The 16018-nt window shown below is 33.6% G+C and overlaps 1 protein-coding gene across 5 annotated transcripts in view; it reads right to left on the reverse strand.

Annotated features, from left to right (window-relative positions):
* Positions 1–16018, reverse strand: part of ROBO2 (roundabout guidance receptor 2) — a 1307581-nt gene that overhangs the window by 48947 nt on the left and 1242616 nt on the right. For all 5 annotated transcript variants that reach the window (XM_037059032.1, XM_037059034.1, XM_037059035.1 and 2 more), the window contains exons 18-19: positions 7991–8173; positions 354–396 (exon numbers count right to left, since the gene is read on the reverse strand). In XM_037059032.1, coding sequence (XP_036914927.1) covers positions 354–396; positions 7991–8173 — 226 coding nt within the window. The remainder of the gene's footprint in view (positions 1–353; positions 397–7990; positions 8174–16018) is intronic.

Consider the following 16018-nt stretch of genomic DNA (forward strand, 5'->3'; position numbering starts at 1 on the left):
TGTGTAATTGTTCACTCACAGCAATTTAGTGAGAGCCAATAAGGAGTCTTAAACAACAGTAACTTCATTTGCTAATGTCTAATTAATGCAGTAAACATTGGCTAACAAATGAACATGTTCGTTGTGATATTTACTACTAATTTCTTCAGTGGCATGTGGGAGATATGAAACATCTGGACTTGATTCCTCTAAAGTGCACAAGAGATAGATCATTAAAACTGTGGTAAGCCATTTAATTCCTCCTAGAATTGTCCGACTTCTAAGTGACCATTTATTACAATAAAGCCTCTTACTACAGAGTTTCCCAATCCTGACTACAAATAGTAATAATAATAAAAATCTCCTTAGCATACCTTCCATTGCTCATTAGTCCTCCATCCCCTCTTTGAAATGTAACTATAAAAAAAGAGAAAGACATACACACACAAGTAGTCAATACTAATTACGATTAATAACAACTACATATTGGCCCTTAGTTTAGAGCTGAGGCCTCTGGGAATTTTAACAAAATATAATTAACGTAATTGCAAGGGAGTAAAAAAGAATGATTTGGTTCACGGCAAAGCCATCCCTTGCGCCAAATTTAATAAGACATTTTAAAATTCTTCAAGCCATATGCATGGCTAAGTATAAGGAGCAATTTGTTTTTGGACGTCAAATGTTGCAAAAGTTGCTATTGATGTACATTGTGTTATTGGAAAATTGACAATAATAGGGAATTATAAAATCATAGACTTTTCATCTTAATATATGGGTTTCCTAATTAGAAAAAACATGCAAAATGCAAATAACAGAAATTGAAACAATATAGTTCAAACAGGTAATATCATCCTTCCTGATGACATATTCCTCCACATCACAGATCCTTTCAGGGGCACTGATAAGCACTGTGAGCTGAATGACTATAATTATAATAGACACAGACTGTATTTAATAGAGAATGATGTGCTTAGTGCTTTGTGTTGTATCGTCCAACTCTCATGACAGTAAAATTTTCAAATAATTGAAACTGAATGTATTCCAATTGTATGTAGTGATTACAAGACTCAAGTTTTTTCCAAAACTGTAGAACTTATTAGCACCTCCAACAAGGAGCCAGTAGAGCCACAGCTGGGCAGGCCCCTCCCTCCAGTTACCAGATTCTTTTCCACAAAACAGCATGAAAGTGAGTTTCAAGGATCAGCCAAAGAATATAAATATCTGTTCAGGTTCACCATCGCTTGTGCACAATCTTATATGAGTCACGAGAAAGGTTATCATGGTGTACTCTAGAAAGGTTCTAGGCTGCAAATTATAGTTAATATCATTTAATGTTTTTGCAGGGAAATGTGACTATACATGATTAATGGGAAAAAGCTTACAAATAATCCCACATTACTTTGGATCAAATGACTTAACTGAAAAATCATGCAAAAAATTGCTGTTTAGAAATTTATGGACTGCAAAACTGCAATTATGACCAAAATTAGTATGGATCAGTTAAACCAATGACTGAGAATAAAGGGGAAAAACACAATTTTAAATATGAGAACCCCAAATATCTTATTTTGGAACGTACTGATATTTTTTACTGTGTTTTTTCTTTTTCTTTTTTTTTTTACCTAGTGAGTAAAGATAAAAATAAATAAAATTTTATGAATAGATTCATACTTTAAGTAAACTGAAGACTTATTGTTACTTCAAGTATACACATGGTAAATGCTTTTTAATTTGAATAATCTCTCCATAATTCATCTGTCCCTCAAGTTTCCTTTATCAAATATGACCACTCTATAACTTTTGTAAATTTCCAGAAACAGTTTCCCAGGCCTAATGGTATCTCTCTTCATGACATCACAAGGTGACAGGATCACACTTTCAAGGGCCCATCAGAACTTTCATGAGACACTACTTCATAAGACCGTTTCGGAAATATCTGGTGGCACCTGAGTTATACTGCCTTATTAATTTTTGAGGTAGCATCTCAAATGCATTATAAAACAGTTTGACATAACTTTTGCATCGGCCCAGGATGGGCTATGGATATAGGTCCTGGGAAAAAGTCAAGGAATACGGATCACTACTCTGCTCTCTGATGGTTCACATAAGTGCTGGGAGGCAGCCACATGTCCACCTCACAATGGGCCCCTTTAATAAATGCATTTAACATCAAATAATTAATCTAAAACAATCAATGAAAAAAATTAAGCATAGGAGGTATTAAATAAAGGCCTGATTAGGGAAATAAAATACAACAAAATGTGAAAACAGTACAGCTAATTAGCTTTTCATCTGATGTGACTTTCTAGTTGTGTGGTTTTTAATGGACTATCGAGTGATTGTTTTACTCTGCTAAAAGAGGGTTAAGATAATGCTGTGAATATCATTGTGAATATGCAAATAAAGAGGCACTGATGGGCTATACCTTAAAATATGCTGTTAGGAGATATGCAGGGAGAGGCTAAATATTTCTCCCTAATTTACATGCTCTGCCCCCACCCCCAAAGTCTCTGTTACTGTCAGAGCAATAAATACATTACAGAAAAGACAACTGAAGAGGCAAAAAACTGAGTTATACTTCACTTGTACATACTAACTAATGGTAAACTATTCATAGTACGCATCTCTGCATACCAACTATGCAAAAGCAAAAATACACAGTTGTAAATACACGACTAACTCAAAATGGCCTACGGATACGAGAATCTTCCATTTTTTCATATCTCTATCAGAACAAAAAAAAGACCCTATCTTAATAAAATTGCTTCATTTTCTTTTTAAAGCAAGGGAATAAAAATTATATCTTTTCAAGATTCCCCTTTTCAACCCATGCTTCAAAATATTTAGTTTGTTCTATTTTGAATAACAAATAAAAAGTAACAGAATTCTCATAGATCTGCATTAAAAGCAGACTAGAAATAAGAATGAACCATTAGAACTCCTAAAATGGAAGTCATATTTAGTGTTCTGATCAGAATTGATTTTTTTTCTTTTTTGGGGGGTTGCAAAAAGAGAAAAACATAAAAATAAATGCCTCAGCAAATTAGAAGCTGTTTTTAGGTAGCTATCATTTCAAAGATGTTCTGAACCACTCTGAAGTTAAAATCAATGAAGGTGAGGAGAGTAAAGGTGATTGGACAATCTTGTTCTAGTCATGACTTTGACACTTACCAGTGATTGTGCATTTATCAGGGATAACTCCAGATAAGTGTGAACCTTTATCAGGAGTTTCTGCTAGCCTCTAAAATTGAGAACTTTGAAGGAGCCATGTGTAGAAGTTTATAACTAAAACTCACTAAATAACTCTAAGGTTTCCAAAAAGTTCTACAGACACCACAATCTTACATTTTTTAGAACATCATTAAATATTTTGAATTTATTGTAATGTTTTTAAAGAATATATGGTAAAAAAGATTTCACAAGTTTCTATCATACATAAAGTACCTTTACTACTATCTGAGGGGATTAATCCTAATCTCATGCCTGCTAGAAGTGAAGGGGAAGAAACACGTAACTATGCAGTAAATTGACATTTTGAGGTAAGGATGCTTTCAGACTGCCTATCTCTAGTAAGCCACATTTTCCTACTCCAAATGGAAACTTTAATGTTGCCAGCCAAGCTTTATTCCTTTTCCTGATAAGGTATTTCTCAAATATGAATGTGTATTAATCCTCTTTTAATAAGCATTAACTCAGCCCAGGTAATCAGTCTATACGCCTTCCATCCAATCTCTCAGCTGTCCTTGGATACTTTTCAAATATGTTTTATCTCGGCAACAGTTTTAAAAGCTGTGCTTGAAATATTTAACATTTCATAATTTGCTCACTCATTAAATTCTTTGTATTAGTGAGTTTTATAAAATCAGTTATCTTGAGAGGTAATAGTCATAAAATAAAATCACCCTTTTAAAAGTTGAAATGTATTTACTTTCATTAAAAATCTGATCCTTTGAAATTGTGAATATACAAGTGAACAACAAAACTGAAAAAGAGCCATGTAGCCATGTGGATTATTATATGGATACATAAAATATATAAATATTGATAATATGTTTTATATATATCTTATATAACTATCTAGAATCTTTATGGAAGCTACAATGCATGGCTTAATTGATGTTGTTCATTTTTCTATTTACAAACACTATTATACACATGATCAAACATTTATTCTAGATTCAAAAATTACCTAATATTTTCTGTACTTTATGCCAAAAATCTCTTTACAATTTTACTTCACCCTACAAAGACTTAGGTGGTAAATTATGATAGCAGGCAGGGATTTCACACACAGTGACAAGGAGACTGTTAGCGCTTAGTGAAGATTAAGATAAACAGTCCTGCATGCTGCTCTAGAAAAATAGAAAGTAATTTCATACAGACTATGATATCTGAGGATACCTTTAAATCTACCTGCCCTTCTTTGTGCCACGTGCAAGCCTGTGGTGCGTGTTTGTTTCTAAAGATTTTAAATAAAGGGTAAAGAGAGAAAAAATGAATAGAATATTAGTGCATCATGCTGCCCTGGGGAGATCTCTCATTTCCTACGCAAAAAGGTTGGCCAAATTCTCCTTGCAGGACATTTAAATGTGTAAGTATGCATTTGATGCTTTACAGTTGTTTTTATAACCTAGAGTGTCACTCCACTAGTGTTTTATGATAAATGTGTTACATCTCTGACATACAAAAAATATCAATACCGAGTGACAGGCTTTTTCCTCCTTCTTTCTAAGCATTCAAATATGATTTTTCACATGACAGGGAGTCAAAGACTAGCCACAGTCAAAGTCAATGACTAAGTTTTTGCCTACTGAGGGTGAGTGACTTTCTGTGAGGGTTAGGATTTCCAAGCTGAAAGGTTATTTTTGTATCTTCATACCAGTTAACATCTTTTCTGTTCTACCTCTCTGGCAGTTAAGGAGAGCCTTGGAGTGAAGTAGGAAAAGGGCAGTGCTGAAATCAAATTTTACCTGCTTTACAATTCTACTCAGGATCAGTCTAGCTTTATTAAAGTACATGTTTCTTAATGCATGTAAGAATCATATATTTAAACAATGTATAATCCAATATCGCACTTTGGGTTTGAAACAAATGAAGTGTTTATATTATAAATTAAGTAATTATCCTAAAGTAAATTTTTTTTAAATTTTTTAGATTATTTATATATTTATTTATTTATCTTTAGAGGGGAAGGAGAGAGGGAGAGAAACATCAATGTATGGTTGCCTTTTGTGCATCTCCTGCTGGGAGTTGGCCTGCAGGGAACCAGCCTGCAACCCAGGCTTGTGCTCTGACTGGGAATCGAACCGCGATCCTCTGGTTCGCAGGCTCGTGCTCAATCCACTGAGCTATGCCAGCCAGGGCTCCAAAGTAAATTTTTTGTTTAGTGGGAAAAATTCTTTTGTTATGGTAAATCAGCAATGAAGTTTTGAGACCGTATATACATTATAATGCAGTGAAAAAGTAGAAATGTTAGGTTTTTCACTTTGCAAGAAAATCAGATTTTCTTACTTGTGAAACTTATAGTTTCCAGAGAGGTTTTTATAAAAGCCAAAATATAAACAGAACTAGGACAAACAATTTATTCAATATAATTTTTATAAAATGCTTCAGGAGAAATAACTCTCAATAAAATCTCTGTGCTCTGAAAATGGATCATTAGCTTATGCATGAAGTATCAGTAATTTAAACTTATGATAAATATATACTCCGGTAATAATTCCTATTTAAAGTCCCATATTCTCCCCATTACATAAGGACAAGAATAGGGAAATTTTAACAGGTGGAGGGTAGGGTATTTTTGGAGGGGAAAGTGTAGAAAATATCACCAAGTCAGATACAGTGTGCTAGGCACCTGTGGTTTCAATTTTCATTTTCTTCTCACCGACAAGAAAGGAACAGCAGTTGCTGGAAGGCAAAATTACTAGTTGAAGGTGAATCTAGTCTGAGAAGTCAGCCATCTATCAGTTAAGTGCAAAGGTTTTGAAAGCCTGCTCTGGCTTGGCCTTATTCCAAAATATTTGAAGGGCATACACCTTCTGAGTTAGCAGTTCTTCTGCAAGCAGATGGGTATCAATCACTATGAGAGATGATAATAGAAAATGTACCATATTATCAAGTTCAAAGACCAACAGTAATTTTCTAATTAAATACATAGGTTTTACAAAAAAAAACAAAAAAGGAAAGAAAAAAATCCCCCCCCCCAAAAAACCTGTTGTTACAAAGAAGGAAAAAAATGTCTGACACCATTTTACTGAAAATACAAGCCTACTAATTATTAGAGCTTTGTTATTTATGAGGTATGAGTGAATGAAGAAGTATGAAGAGTAAAAATGCATCACTGAGAATGTCGGTATCTTAGAACTCTGCACTGAAGTGACTTCTATAGTCAATATTTTATTATTTTTCCTAAAGTCAGGTAAAAGGATAAGCACAAAATAGTCCTGGAACTAAATCTGTTCTTCTTGATGTTGTATAAGATTTATATGAATGTGTCACAGAAATAACATGTAACATGGTGAGTGATTAAACAGATTGGCTTTAGTACTGTCAAAAAATGAAGGTATAGGACTGCACTGCAAATCTGGAAGGGACATTAAAGTATCATCAAGGTTCGAGTCTGACATTTAGCAGTTACTGCCCCACATCCCTTTCTAAGAAGATTCCCTCATTGGTGCATTGATATAGCCTTAGGATGACCAAGCAGAAGGAAGAATGCATCACAACCCACAGGAATGAGAATGACAGAAAGGCCGCAGATCACAAAGTACGGAAGCACCTTTCCAATAGATACACTAAGTAATACTTCCTCTAGTCCTCAGAATTTATTCTATAGGGTAATTAACAAACTTTATTTTCATAAGATATGGACATGAGCCACAATGTTATGATCAAATGATCATATTTAAATGCTGTCAAAGACAGCATGTCTATAACAAGATAACCAAGAGGGTGCTATTTTTCCCATTTTGCAGTATTTGCACATTCTCAGCAAATTAGAATCCTATAAACTATAGCAGCCTATAAAGTTAATAAGCATTGAATCCTCTGTCAAAATCATTTATTAAGATATTTATGCTTCTTACCAACATTATAGAAGGTTGAATAAAATATCTTAAAAATTCTAAAGTGTTCATAGGAGTATGTTAAACTAAAACTGTTCACTTATAAACCCTAGAAAGTGGAAAACACTGTAATTTTTTTTTGTTTTTAGATTGAATACCTAAAATGAATTGTAATTAAAATTGTTATTGAACAAGCTTCAACATTTAGTTCATTCTTTCAATCATTGACTTAATAATTCTGTCTCTCTGAGCCTTGGGAATATTTGAAAGGCCATAATTTTTGACATCCTTGAAATTCTGTTCTGAATTCTAAGGAAAAACATCTTTTGCAAATAAGTTTGAACATCTAAGTCTTTTTTTTCCTTCTTCTGTTTCTTTCTTTCTTTTTCTTCCTTCTAAAATGCTTACTGTTCACACTGAAATAGACATCTGTTTAAGTGACAAGTAAATCCTTAATTCATGCATTATCCATCTAATTAATTCTGCTGAGAATTTTTGTTTGTTTTTATTTTCCATCTGCAACATTTCCTATTGTAACCTGCATCTTCAAATACTTAATGCTACATTTCAAACTTTTCCTGAGCATTTTAGTAATGCCAAATACATTTCTCAAACAATGGCTTTATAGCATGTAAAGTCTGTGTGTGTGTGTTTCTGTGTTTTGAAGAACTAGTTGAGAATAATGGTTAAGCATTTATCAGTGTGCACTCTTGTTATGCTTCATTGGAGATTCAAGGAAAAAGATGGCCATTTGGTCATAATGTGATGTGGTGAAGAGCAATGCATTAAAGCATGTCATTTATAATTGCATTTTACAGAAGGGATGCTTAAAAGAAATAAAAAAGATTCATTCATTCACTCTTCTGTTATTCCATTACATTCCTTCTCTTTCATTTCAAAACATTCTTAAAGATAAGAACTTTTCTTAGCTGGAAATAGTCTCTTACCAGCGTAATTACTGAGTCCCTTTCTTTTCTTCCTTCTCCAGTACAACCAGATGCTAAAACCCATCAAAATTACCCAGCAGGCACCACCAATACCAGCTATAAAGGCTGGTTGCTTCACAACATCAGTGATTTGCTCAGTTATGCTGTTGTTGTTTTCTGTAATGACCACTTCATTACGTCCACCTATGGAAGAAACAACAGTTTTAGTAAATGTCAACGCATACAGAATATATGTGGTGCTTCAAAGGCACAGAAAATGGGAAAACTGCTTTGAAAGCAAGCAACACTGGTTATGTCCTGAACCTGTTAGAGTTATTAGTAAGCACATTTTTTAAGTTAAAGAAAAAGACTCAAATTATGAGTTTGGAATGTGATTAAGAACACTGCTTCCTTATGTTTGGGTTTACTCCTATGAATAGATTTAGAACAGCTTCTTGGTATACTGAGGCTGTATACTAATTCAGTATACAGAATTAGTGTACTGATTATACTAACAAGTGAGGCTAAAACAACTGTTAAGGATTTAAATAACAACAACTTTCCTTTAGTTTCATAAAAAGTATTTTAATATATTCTCATTAAAATTAAAAGGCATTGCAATGCAATGTTTCAGCACAAGGCATTTGCAAATTGTCTTTACAGGACTGCCCAAAGTCAAGTGTTCATGATTCAAAAATATGCAACTTAATACTGTCCTTAATATTATACCAAGGGACTTATTTTGATTAGGCCATTTAATTTTGGGAAAGATCTTAAAAGTACTGTGTAAAACCATGACAATTATGTAAATATATTTTCATAAAGATTAGTATTTATAATTAAAATACCATAAAAAGATAAAACTTGCATATCAACTTAAAATATTTAAAATTAATTTGAAAATCAACTTGAAATCTGAATTCAAAAGACAACTTTAAATTTAATTCTAAGGTCTACATAATTAAAACACATTTAAACCTGGACTAAGATTATTCTAGAAGTAGTCAATTTTTTGGAATAATTTAGACCTGATGTAATCAAAACATCACTGAATTTAGAATTCATGGGATCATAATATCAATGAAAAGCAACGTGATTTCTGGTGTCAATATTATACCTCATTAGTGACTAATCAAAGTCTATTTAAAAATAAATTGTAATACAGATATAAATGGCAGATTTCAGCATATCTCATCAAAGGAATATGTAGTTTTTATTGTTTTAGATATCATGGCACTGAAATATATTAGAAAGCATACGGACTTGGAGGCTCTGTGAGTAAACACCAGCTCTGCCACTTACCAGCTAAGTAAGCAGTAAGCTTACACAAGGTAGTTCATCTTTTTGAGTACCAGTTTTTGTTAGTTGGCAACAGTGTTGTCTATTTGGAAGGACTGTTTGAGATGATACATATAAAGAGGTTAATAGGAACACAGCAGTTTGTGAACTCAAAATTATGCCCCACTTAGGGTTAAGGGCTAAGAGCCACTTCGGTAACTTCAGGGATGTAAGTTGTCTAGAAGCGAGAGTCCTGCAAACCACAGGTAACATATTTACTGCAGTTTCTCTTTTCTTTCAGAGCAGAAAATTAGCCTACACTTCTCAGAATCCCTTCTATTTGAGATCAGTGAAGTGACTGAATATCGGTAAACTGAGCATGGGCACAGGTGATGCACACTACCTCCAGACTTTACCTATACACTGCTGTGACAATACTTGGAAGACATTGACCCCCTCAGAAATAGTAAAGCCATTGAATGGAAATACTGAAGATTCCTAAATAACTGTGTAGAGCAGAAACCCCATCTTCCATTTTGCTAACCCATTTTAGACTGGGCTATAAAAAAAGAAACTTGTCTTTTGTTAAGCCAATCAGAAAGTAGGTTTATTTCTTATGGCTGCTATCATTCTTAAACATACTTATAGTTCATTTCTGAAGTGTCTTTTGAGTTTAATTTCAGATTTTAAAATCCTCATTCACTTTTGTAGCAAACCTGGTTCATTTTTCTCAATCTGTCTTCCTTTAATTATTTTACATAAAAGAATAGTCAAATGTGTTTAAAATGATCTCATATTTTCTTTCCTTTTTAAAAAAGATTTTTATTTATTTATTTTTAGAGAGAGGGAAGGGCCAGGAGAAAGAGAAAGAGAGAAACATCAATGTGTGGTTGCCTCTCACATGTCCCCTACTGGGGTCTTGGCCCACAACTCAGGCATCTGCACTGACTGGGAAATCAAACCGGTGACCCTTTGGTTTGCAGGCTGGCACTCAATCCACCAAGCCACACCAGCTAGGACAAAATGATGTCATATTTTCAATATGAGACTTATCTGAAGATTTTTTTGAAGCTACTACTAGTTACTACAGAAAAAAAAACTTATAAAATGAAGAGAAAAGAAAATTTATCCTTCCTTTGTGTAAAGGTCCATAAAATACCATATTTAATATAGTTCAATATTTATGTTACTCTAGATGTATTACTATGTATTATGCTATTTTTTGAAACAATGTTGTTAGTTGGACTAATTAGAGCACAGATAAGATTGTTGTATCATTATAATGCTCTATCATTCTTTCAGACATAAAAACATAATGAAATATAATGTCTTCCTCCCATTGGAGAGTAATGAAGGACAAAACTAATTTGTTTCACTAAAAATTAATTAGATACATCACATTCAGTTGTATCTATCACAGTGAAAGTTTGTAGCTGTTCCACACATTATTACCAAGTACGTTAGGTAAGCATGAAATGACCAAATGATGAAAAAATAATAGCTATGTTATTAAGCAAATTACTAAAATTTCTACATCCATATAAATTTGTTACATGACATATTATTTGGCATTTATATATGGAAATGCATTTGCTGGCATTTGTGTGCCTTAAAGTGCAACAATATAAAACTACGGTTGCTTGGATGTAAAAGTTGTCTTACCAGTGGAAGCTATAGACAAAAGAACAATCTTACTTTTAAGCCTGTGTAAGGCTGTTTATTATGTCTACACAATATTTTAATTAATGGTCTCTTAATGGAACTTTCTGGAATAAAAATTAAACTGAGAAGGAATAGATGAAACAGTACATGTTCTGGCATAAGACAAATCTGAATTTATCAGCTATAAATTACATTAAATGCCAATACATGATTTAATTAAAGTGAAGGGAAATGAGGTAGAGTTGGAGTCACTTCAAGTGCTGTTTCCAGTACTGAATAGACAACAGGGAAAACATGGATTGAATCAGAAAAGGAGATCCCACATCACTGTATTACTTTTAAACTACGGAATAACAGTTGGGTAAATAATGTTACCAGACAAGATGTTAAGGTAGATGTGTAGAGGTAATTAAAGAAACAATTAAAGCCTTCTTCAGTACAAGAGTAAATATTAAAAAGGAATAAATCCCTTTGGGACAAATGCAATTTTCCGGGTTGAATTTTGCTTACTGTGTGTGTGTGTGTTTGTGTGTTCATTTCAAGTGGTACAATATTCTACTTTCTATGATTACAACTCAGGTATTGCATATTTTAACTACCTGAGTAGAAGATAAGAATATCATTTAGTAGATTGCTTTTATTTCCTAGAAAGATTTGAAAACCACTGCATGATTCACTGAACTACAAATGAAAAGGCATACATTATTCATTTGAAGACTTAGTCTTTTTAAAATAATGCAAGAATTAAGCAAACTTTTCCATTCGATTTAAAATAATCTAAATTAACTTTATTATTGTTATTAATTTTTAAAATATTTTATTTATCTATTTTTAGAGAAAGGGGAAGGGAGGAAGAAAGAGAGAAACATTAATGTGTGGTTGCCTTTCATGTGGCTCCCACTGGGGACCTGGTCCGCAACCCAGGCATGTGTTCTACTGGGAATCAACCTGGCAACCCTTTGGTTTGCAGCCTGCACTGAATCTACTGAGCTGCACCAGCCAGGTCAACTTCATTATTTTAAGTTACTACACAATTGTTCCTTTCTTAACTGACATGACGTGAGCTTGGTAAAATGGTAGTAGAATTAAATCTCCTGAAATTTTGAGGAAAGCAGGTAGATACTATAAACCACCACCACCAATAACAACAACAGCCACAAAACTTTCCTATGCTTCAGAATTACATTTGGAACTAAAATTATAGAAAAATAAAATATAAAAGGAAAACATAGATATTTGGCAAGCTTTCTTATCTTTAGTTAAAAAATATTGTCCTAGCTGGTGTAGCTCAGTGAATTGAGCACAGGTCTGTGAAGCATAAGGATATCTGGTTCAATTCCCAGGCACAGCATGTGACTGGGTTGTGGACCAGGTCCCCAGAAGGGGGCACGAGAGGCCACCACACATTGATGTTTTACTCCCTCTCTTACTCCTTTCCTTCCTCTCTCTCTAAAAAATAAATAAAATCTTTGAAAAAATTATGTTCAAGGTATTTCATATGTATGCTAGAGAGATAGTAAAAAAAACAAGCTCTCTTTAGTTATCTAGGAGCTCCACAGAAAACTGCATCTTTTACATGTTTCATATATAGTCTTTAAGTTAAAAATTAATGATTTATTTCTAAATACTATAAATAGAATATATATATCAGTTAAATTCTTTTGGGTGTACCTGTGTTTCTTTCTTATTCTAATTTATTTTTAAAAATCTCAGAAGGGCAAGACTGTAGGTTTCCCTTAGGTTAAGAAATTAATTCAGTCTGTATGACTAATTAAGAAAGGGTAGGCAATTTAGAAAAAAGTTAATACTATAACTTTTTTTCTTGAATGTTTTTATTTTATGTATATATATATATATATATATACATATATATATATATATACTGGAGAATTTAAAAAATTACCATTACAACTGAATGTTAAGTTTCTTCAGACACAGTAAATACTTTATAATAAAAAACAATTTCCAGAAATTGTCAGTATGCTCTATGTGTATCATTTCAGAAATTAAACTGAAAACCACTGGAATGACACATTTGCTTGTAAGAAACACTACCCAAGACAAGTGTTTTAAAAATATATAAACTGTCAGAAGAATATTTTTTAAAAGTTAAAGATTTGATAAGCAAATAAAAGCAGGGAGAAATGAAGATACTGCCTCTTGAAAGATGGGAACCATACTAGGGGAAATCTGCACTTATGAGGCTCCTTTTCTCTACGAGATATTTCAGTCCACCCAGGGCGAGGCAGCTAAAACGCAAACTCCAATCGCGTTGATACGATGCATCAGATAACACGGTTCAGAGCTTCCAGAGTGATAGAAAATTGAAGAACAAGCCATGTGAAAGAGGAGGCCACAGGAAGGAGAGTGACGATATGGTACCTCTACATACAATCCCCTTCAGTCCTAGGATGAACTCTAAACCGCGTGTGCAGAAAGATGATTCCAAGGGTCTGGTGAAAACTGAAGGCTGGAAGACTGAAACAGCTGAACAGGCTTTTTCAGCTTTTGTTCACTGCAGAGAAGATTGTGTTTGAAGTTTTAATTTCATCAACATAGGGGGATTGGATAAATATGTTAGGTTTTTCACTGAAACCTCAAAAGGACCATGACTTAGAAAGAAAGGTAAAACTTAGGTTTTGGCCTAAGAATAAAAGTCAAAAGACTAATAGCTCCACACTAATAAAATGTAAAAACCATGCCAGCATGAGATCACGGTGATCATCCGGTAACAAAACTACCACTAGAACAAAATCAAGTATTCAGAAGTTTACAAATTTTTATGCTGTGACATCTGCAATGTCCAGTGTACATTAAGAAATTACTTGGCAAAAGAAAAAGTGCAAAACAATAGTAACGAAACACTAGAACAGGACCATTAGGTGATATAGGTATAGAAATTAGGGGACCAGGACTTTGTACCAGCTATTATACCACGCTCATGAGTTTAAATTAATAGGGTCATAATAAATACATATAAGGGGATATTTCAGAAGGAGGAGAACATTTGAAGATAACAAACAGACTTCAGTTCTGTGGGCTGTCCTTGCATTTTTAAATGGTTGCTTTGGACGTGCAAAAAACTTTTTTTCTTTTTTTTTGTTTCCCTTGCTTGAGGAGTTAAATCAGAAAAAATATTGCTATGAGCCATGTCTGAGATTTTACTGCCTATGTTTTCTTTCAGGATTTTTATGGTTTTGAATTTAACATTTAAGTCTTTAATCCATTTTGAATTTACTCTTATGTGAGGCATAAGAAGATGATCTAGTTTTATTTTCTGCATGTGCCTGTTCTGTAAAATACATCGTTGGTATCTCGGAAGAGTTACATTGAATCTATAGATTGCTTTGGGTAGTCCGGTCATTTTAATGATATTAATTGTTCCTATCCATGAACATGGTATGTGCTTCCATTCATTTGTATCTTCTTCAGTTTCTTTCTTCGGGATCTTATAATTTTACAAGTGCAGGTCTTTTACATCCTTGGTTAGATTTATTCTTAGCCATTTTATTCTTTGTGAAGCAATTGTGAATGGAATTGTTATCTTAATTTTCCTTTTGGATAGTTCTTTTTTGGCATATAAAAATGCAATGTTCACCAATTCATTTGATAAGGAGTTAATATCCAAAATATATAAAGAACTCATAAAAGCCAACACCAAAAATGAAACAAAACAAAACAAAACAAAACAAAAAAACCCAAACAATTCATTTAAAAAATGGGCACACGACCTGAACAGACACTTCTCCAAAGAGGACATAGAAATGGCCAATGGACATATGAATAGATGCTCAGTATCACTGAGAGAACTTCAAATTAAAAGAACATCACCTCACACCAGTCAGACTAGCTACTATCAATAAATCAACAAACAGCAAGTGCTGGTGAGAAGGTGGAGAAAGGGGAAGCCCTCTGCACTGTTGGTGGGAATGCAGATCAGAGCAACCACTGTGGAAAGCAGCATGGAGATACATCAAAGATATTAATAATGGAACTGTCTTTTGATCCAGTGATCCCACCTCTGGGAATATATCCAAAGAGACCCAAAACACTAATTTGAAAGAACACAAGCACCCATATGTTTATTGCAGCATTATTTACAATTACTGAGATATGGAAGAAGGCCAAGTGTCCACCATTAGATGAGTGGATAAAATAGCTAGGGGACATTTATACAATGTAATACTACTTGGCCATTAAAAAAGGGGAAAAATGCCCTTTGTGACTGTATGGATGGACCTGGAGAACATTATGCTAAACTGAAATAAGTGAGTCAAGGAAAGACAAACACCATATGATTTCCCTCAATGTAGAATCTAATGAACAAACTGAACTAACAAGCAGAATAGAGACAGACCCACAGGTAGAGAGCAGGCTGACAGTTAAGAGGGGTTTTAGTGGGTGGAGGGATTGAGCGAAAATGAGAAAGGACTCATGGACGTGGTCATGGACAGCAACGTGGTGATTGCAGGGGTGAGAGGGACAAGGGGAATAAATGTTAATGGGAAAAATACAAAAAAAAAACAGAAGAAGAAATAAAAATAAAAGATAACAAATGGAAATAATAGAACAGAAAAGTACATTGTATGAAATAAATAATTCACTAGATACCTCCACTTCTGCACATGAACTAACATGTATGAACATGAAATCATATGGTTAACAAGTAGAAAACTAGGCAAAATATGTAAAACAAAAGGTCAGGATTGTGAGAAAAGGGAAATAAATGAGGTTAATCTTATCATATCATCCCTTTCTATCCAGAGACAGTTTAAAGCACAACTATAATAATGTTTTAGTTTACATGTTGGCATTTATTACATGTTTATAAGTAAATGGCATAACAACAGCAAAAAATGGAAGAAAGAAAAATGAAAATATATTTTCTAATATCCTTATAAGTAAATCCTGGATTAACTATTAAAGACATGTACCAAGTGATCCAATAATGGACATAAAATATAATATTAAAGGTTTTTTTTACAGTTTTATTTATTTTTAGAGAGAGGGGGAGGGGAGGAGAGAGAAACATCAGCCTGTCATTTGTCCCCTACAAGGGACCTGGCCTGCAACCCAAGCATGTGCCCAAATTGGGAATTGACCCAGTGA

Source organism: Sturnira hondurensis, unplaced genomic scaffold (genome assembly GCF_014824575.4).
Source record: "Sturnira hondurensis isolate 20B ecotype Veracruz unplaced genomic scaffold, ASM1482457v3 Scaffold0010428, whole genome shotgun sequence".
NCBI lineage: Eukaryota > Metazoa > Chordata > Mammalia > Chiroptera > Phyllostomidae > Sturnira > Sturnira hondurensis.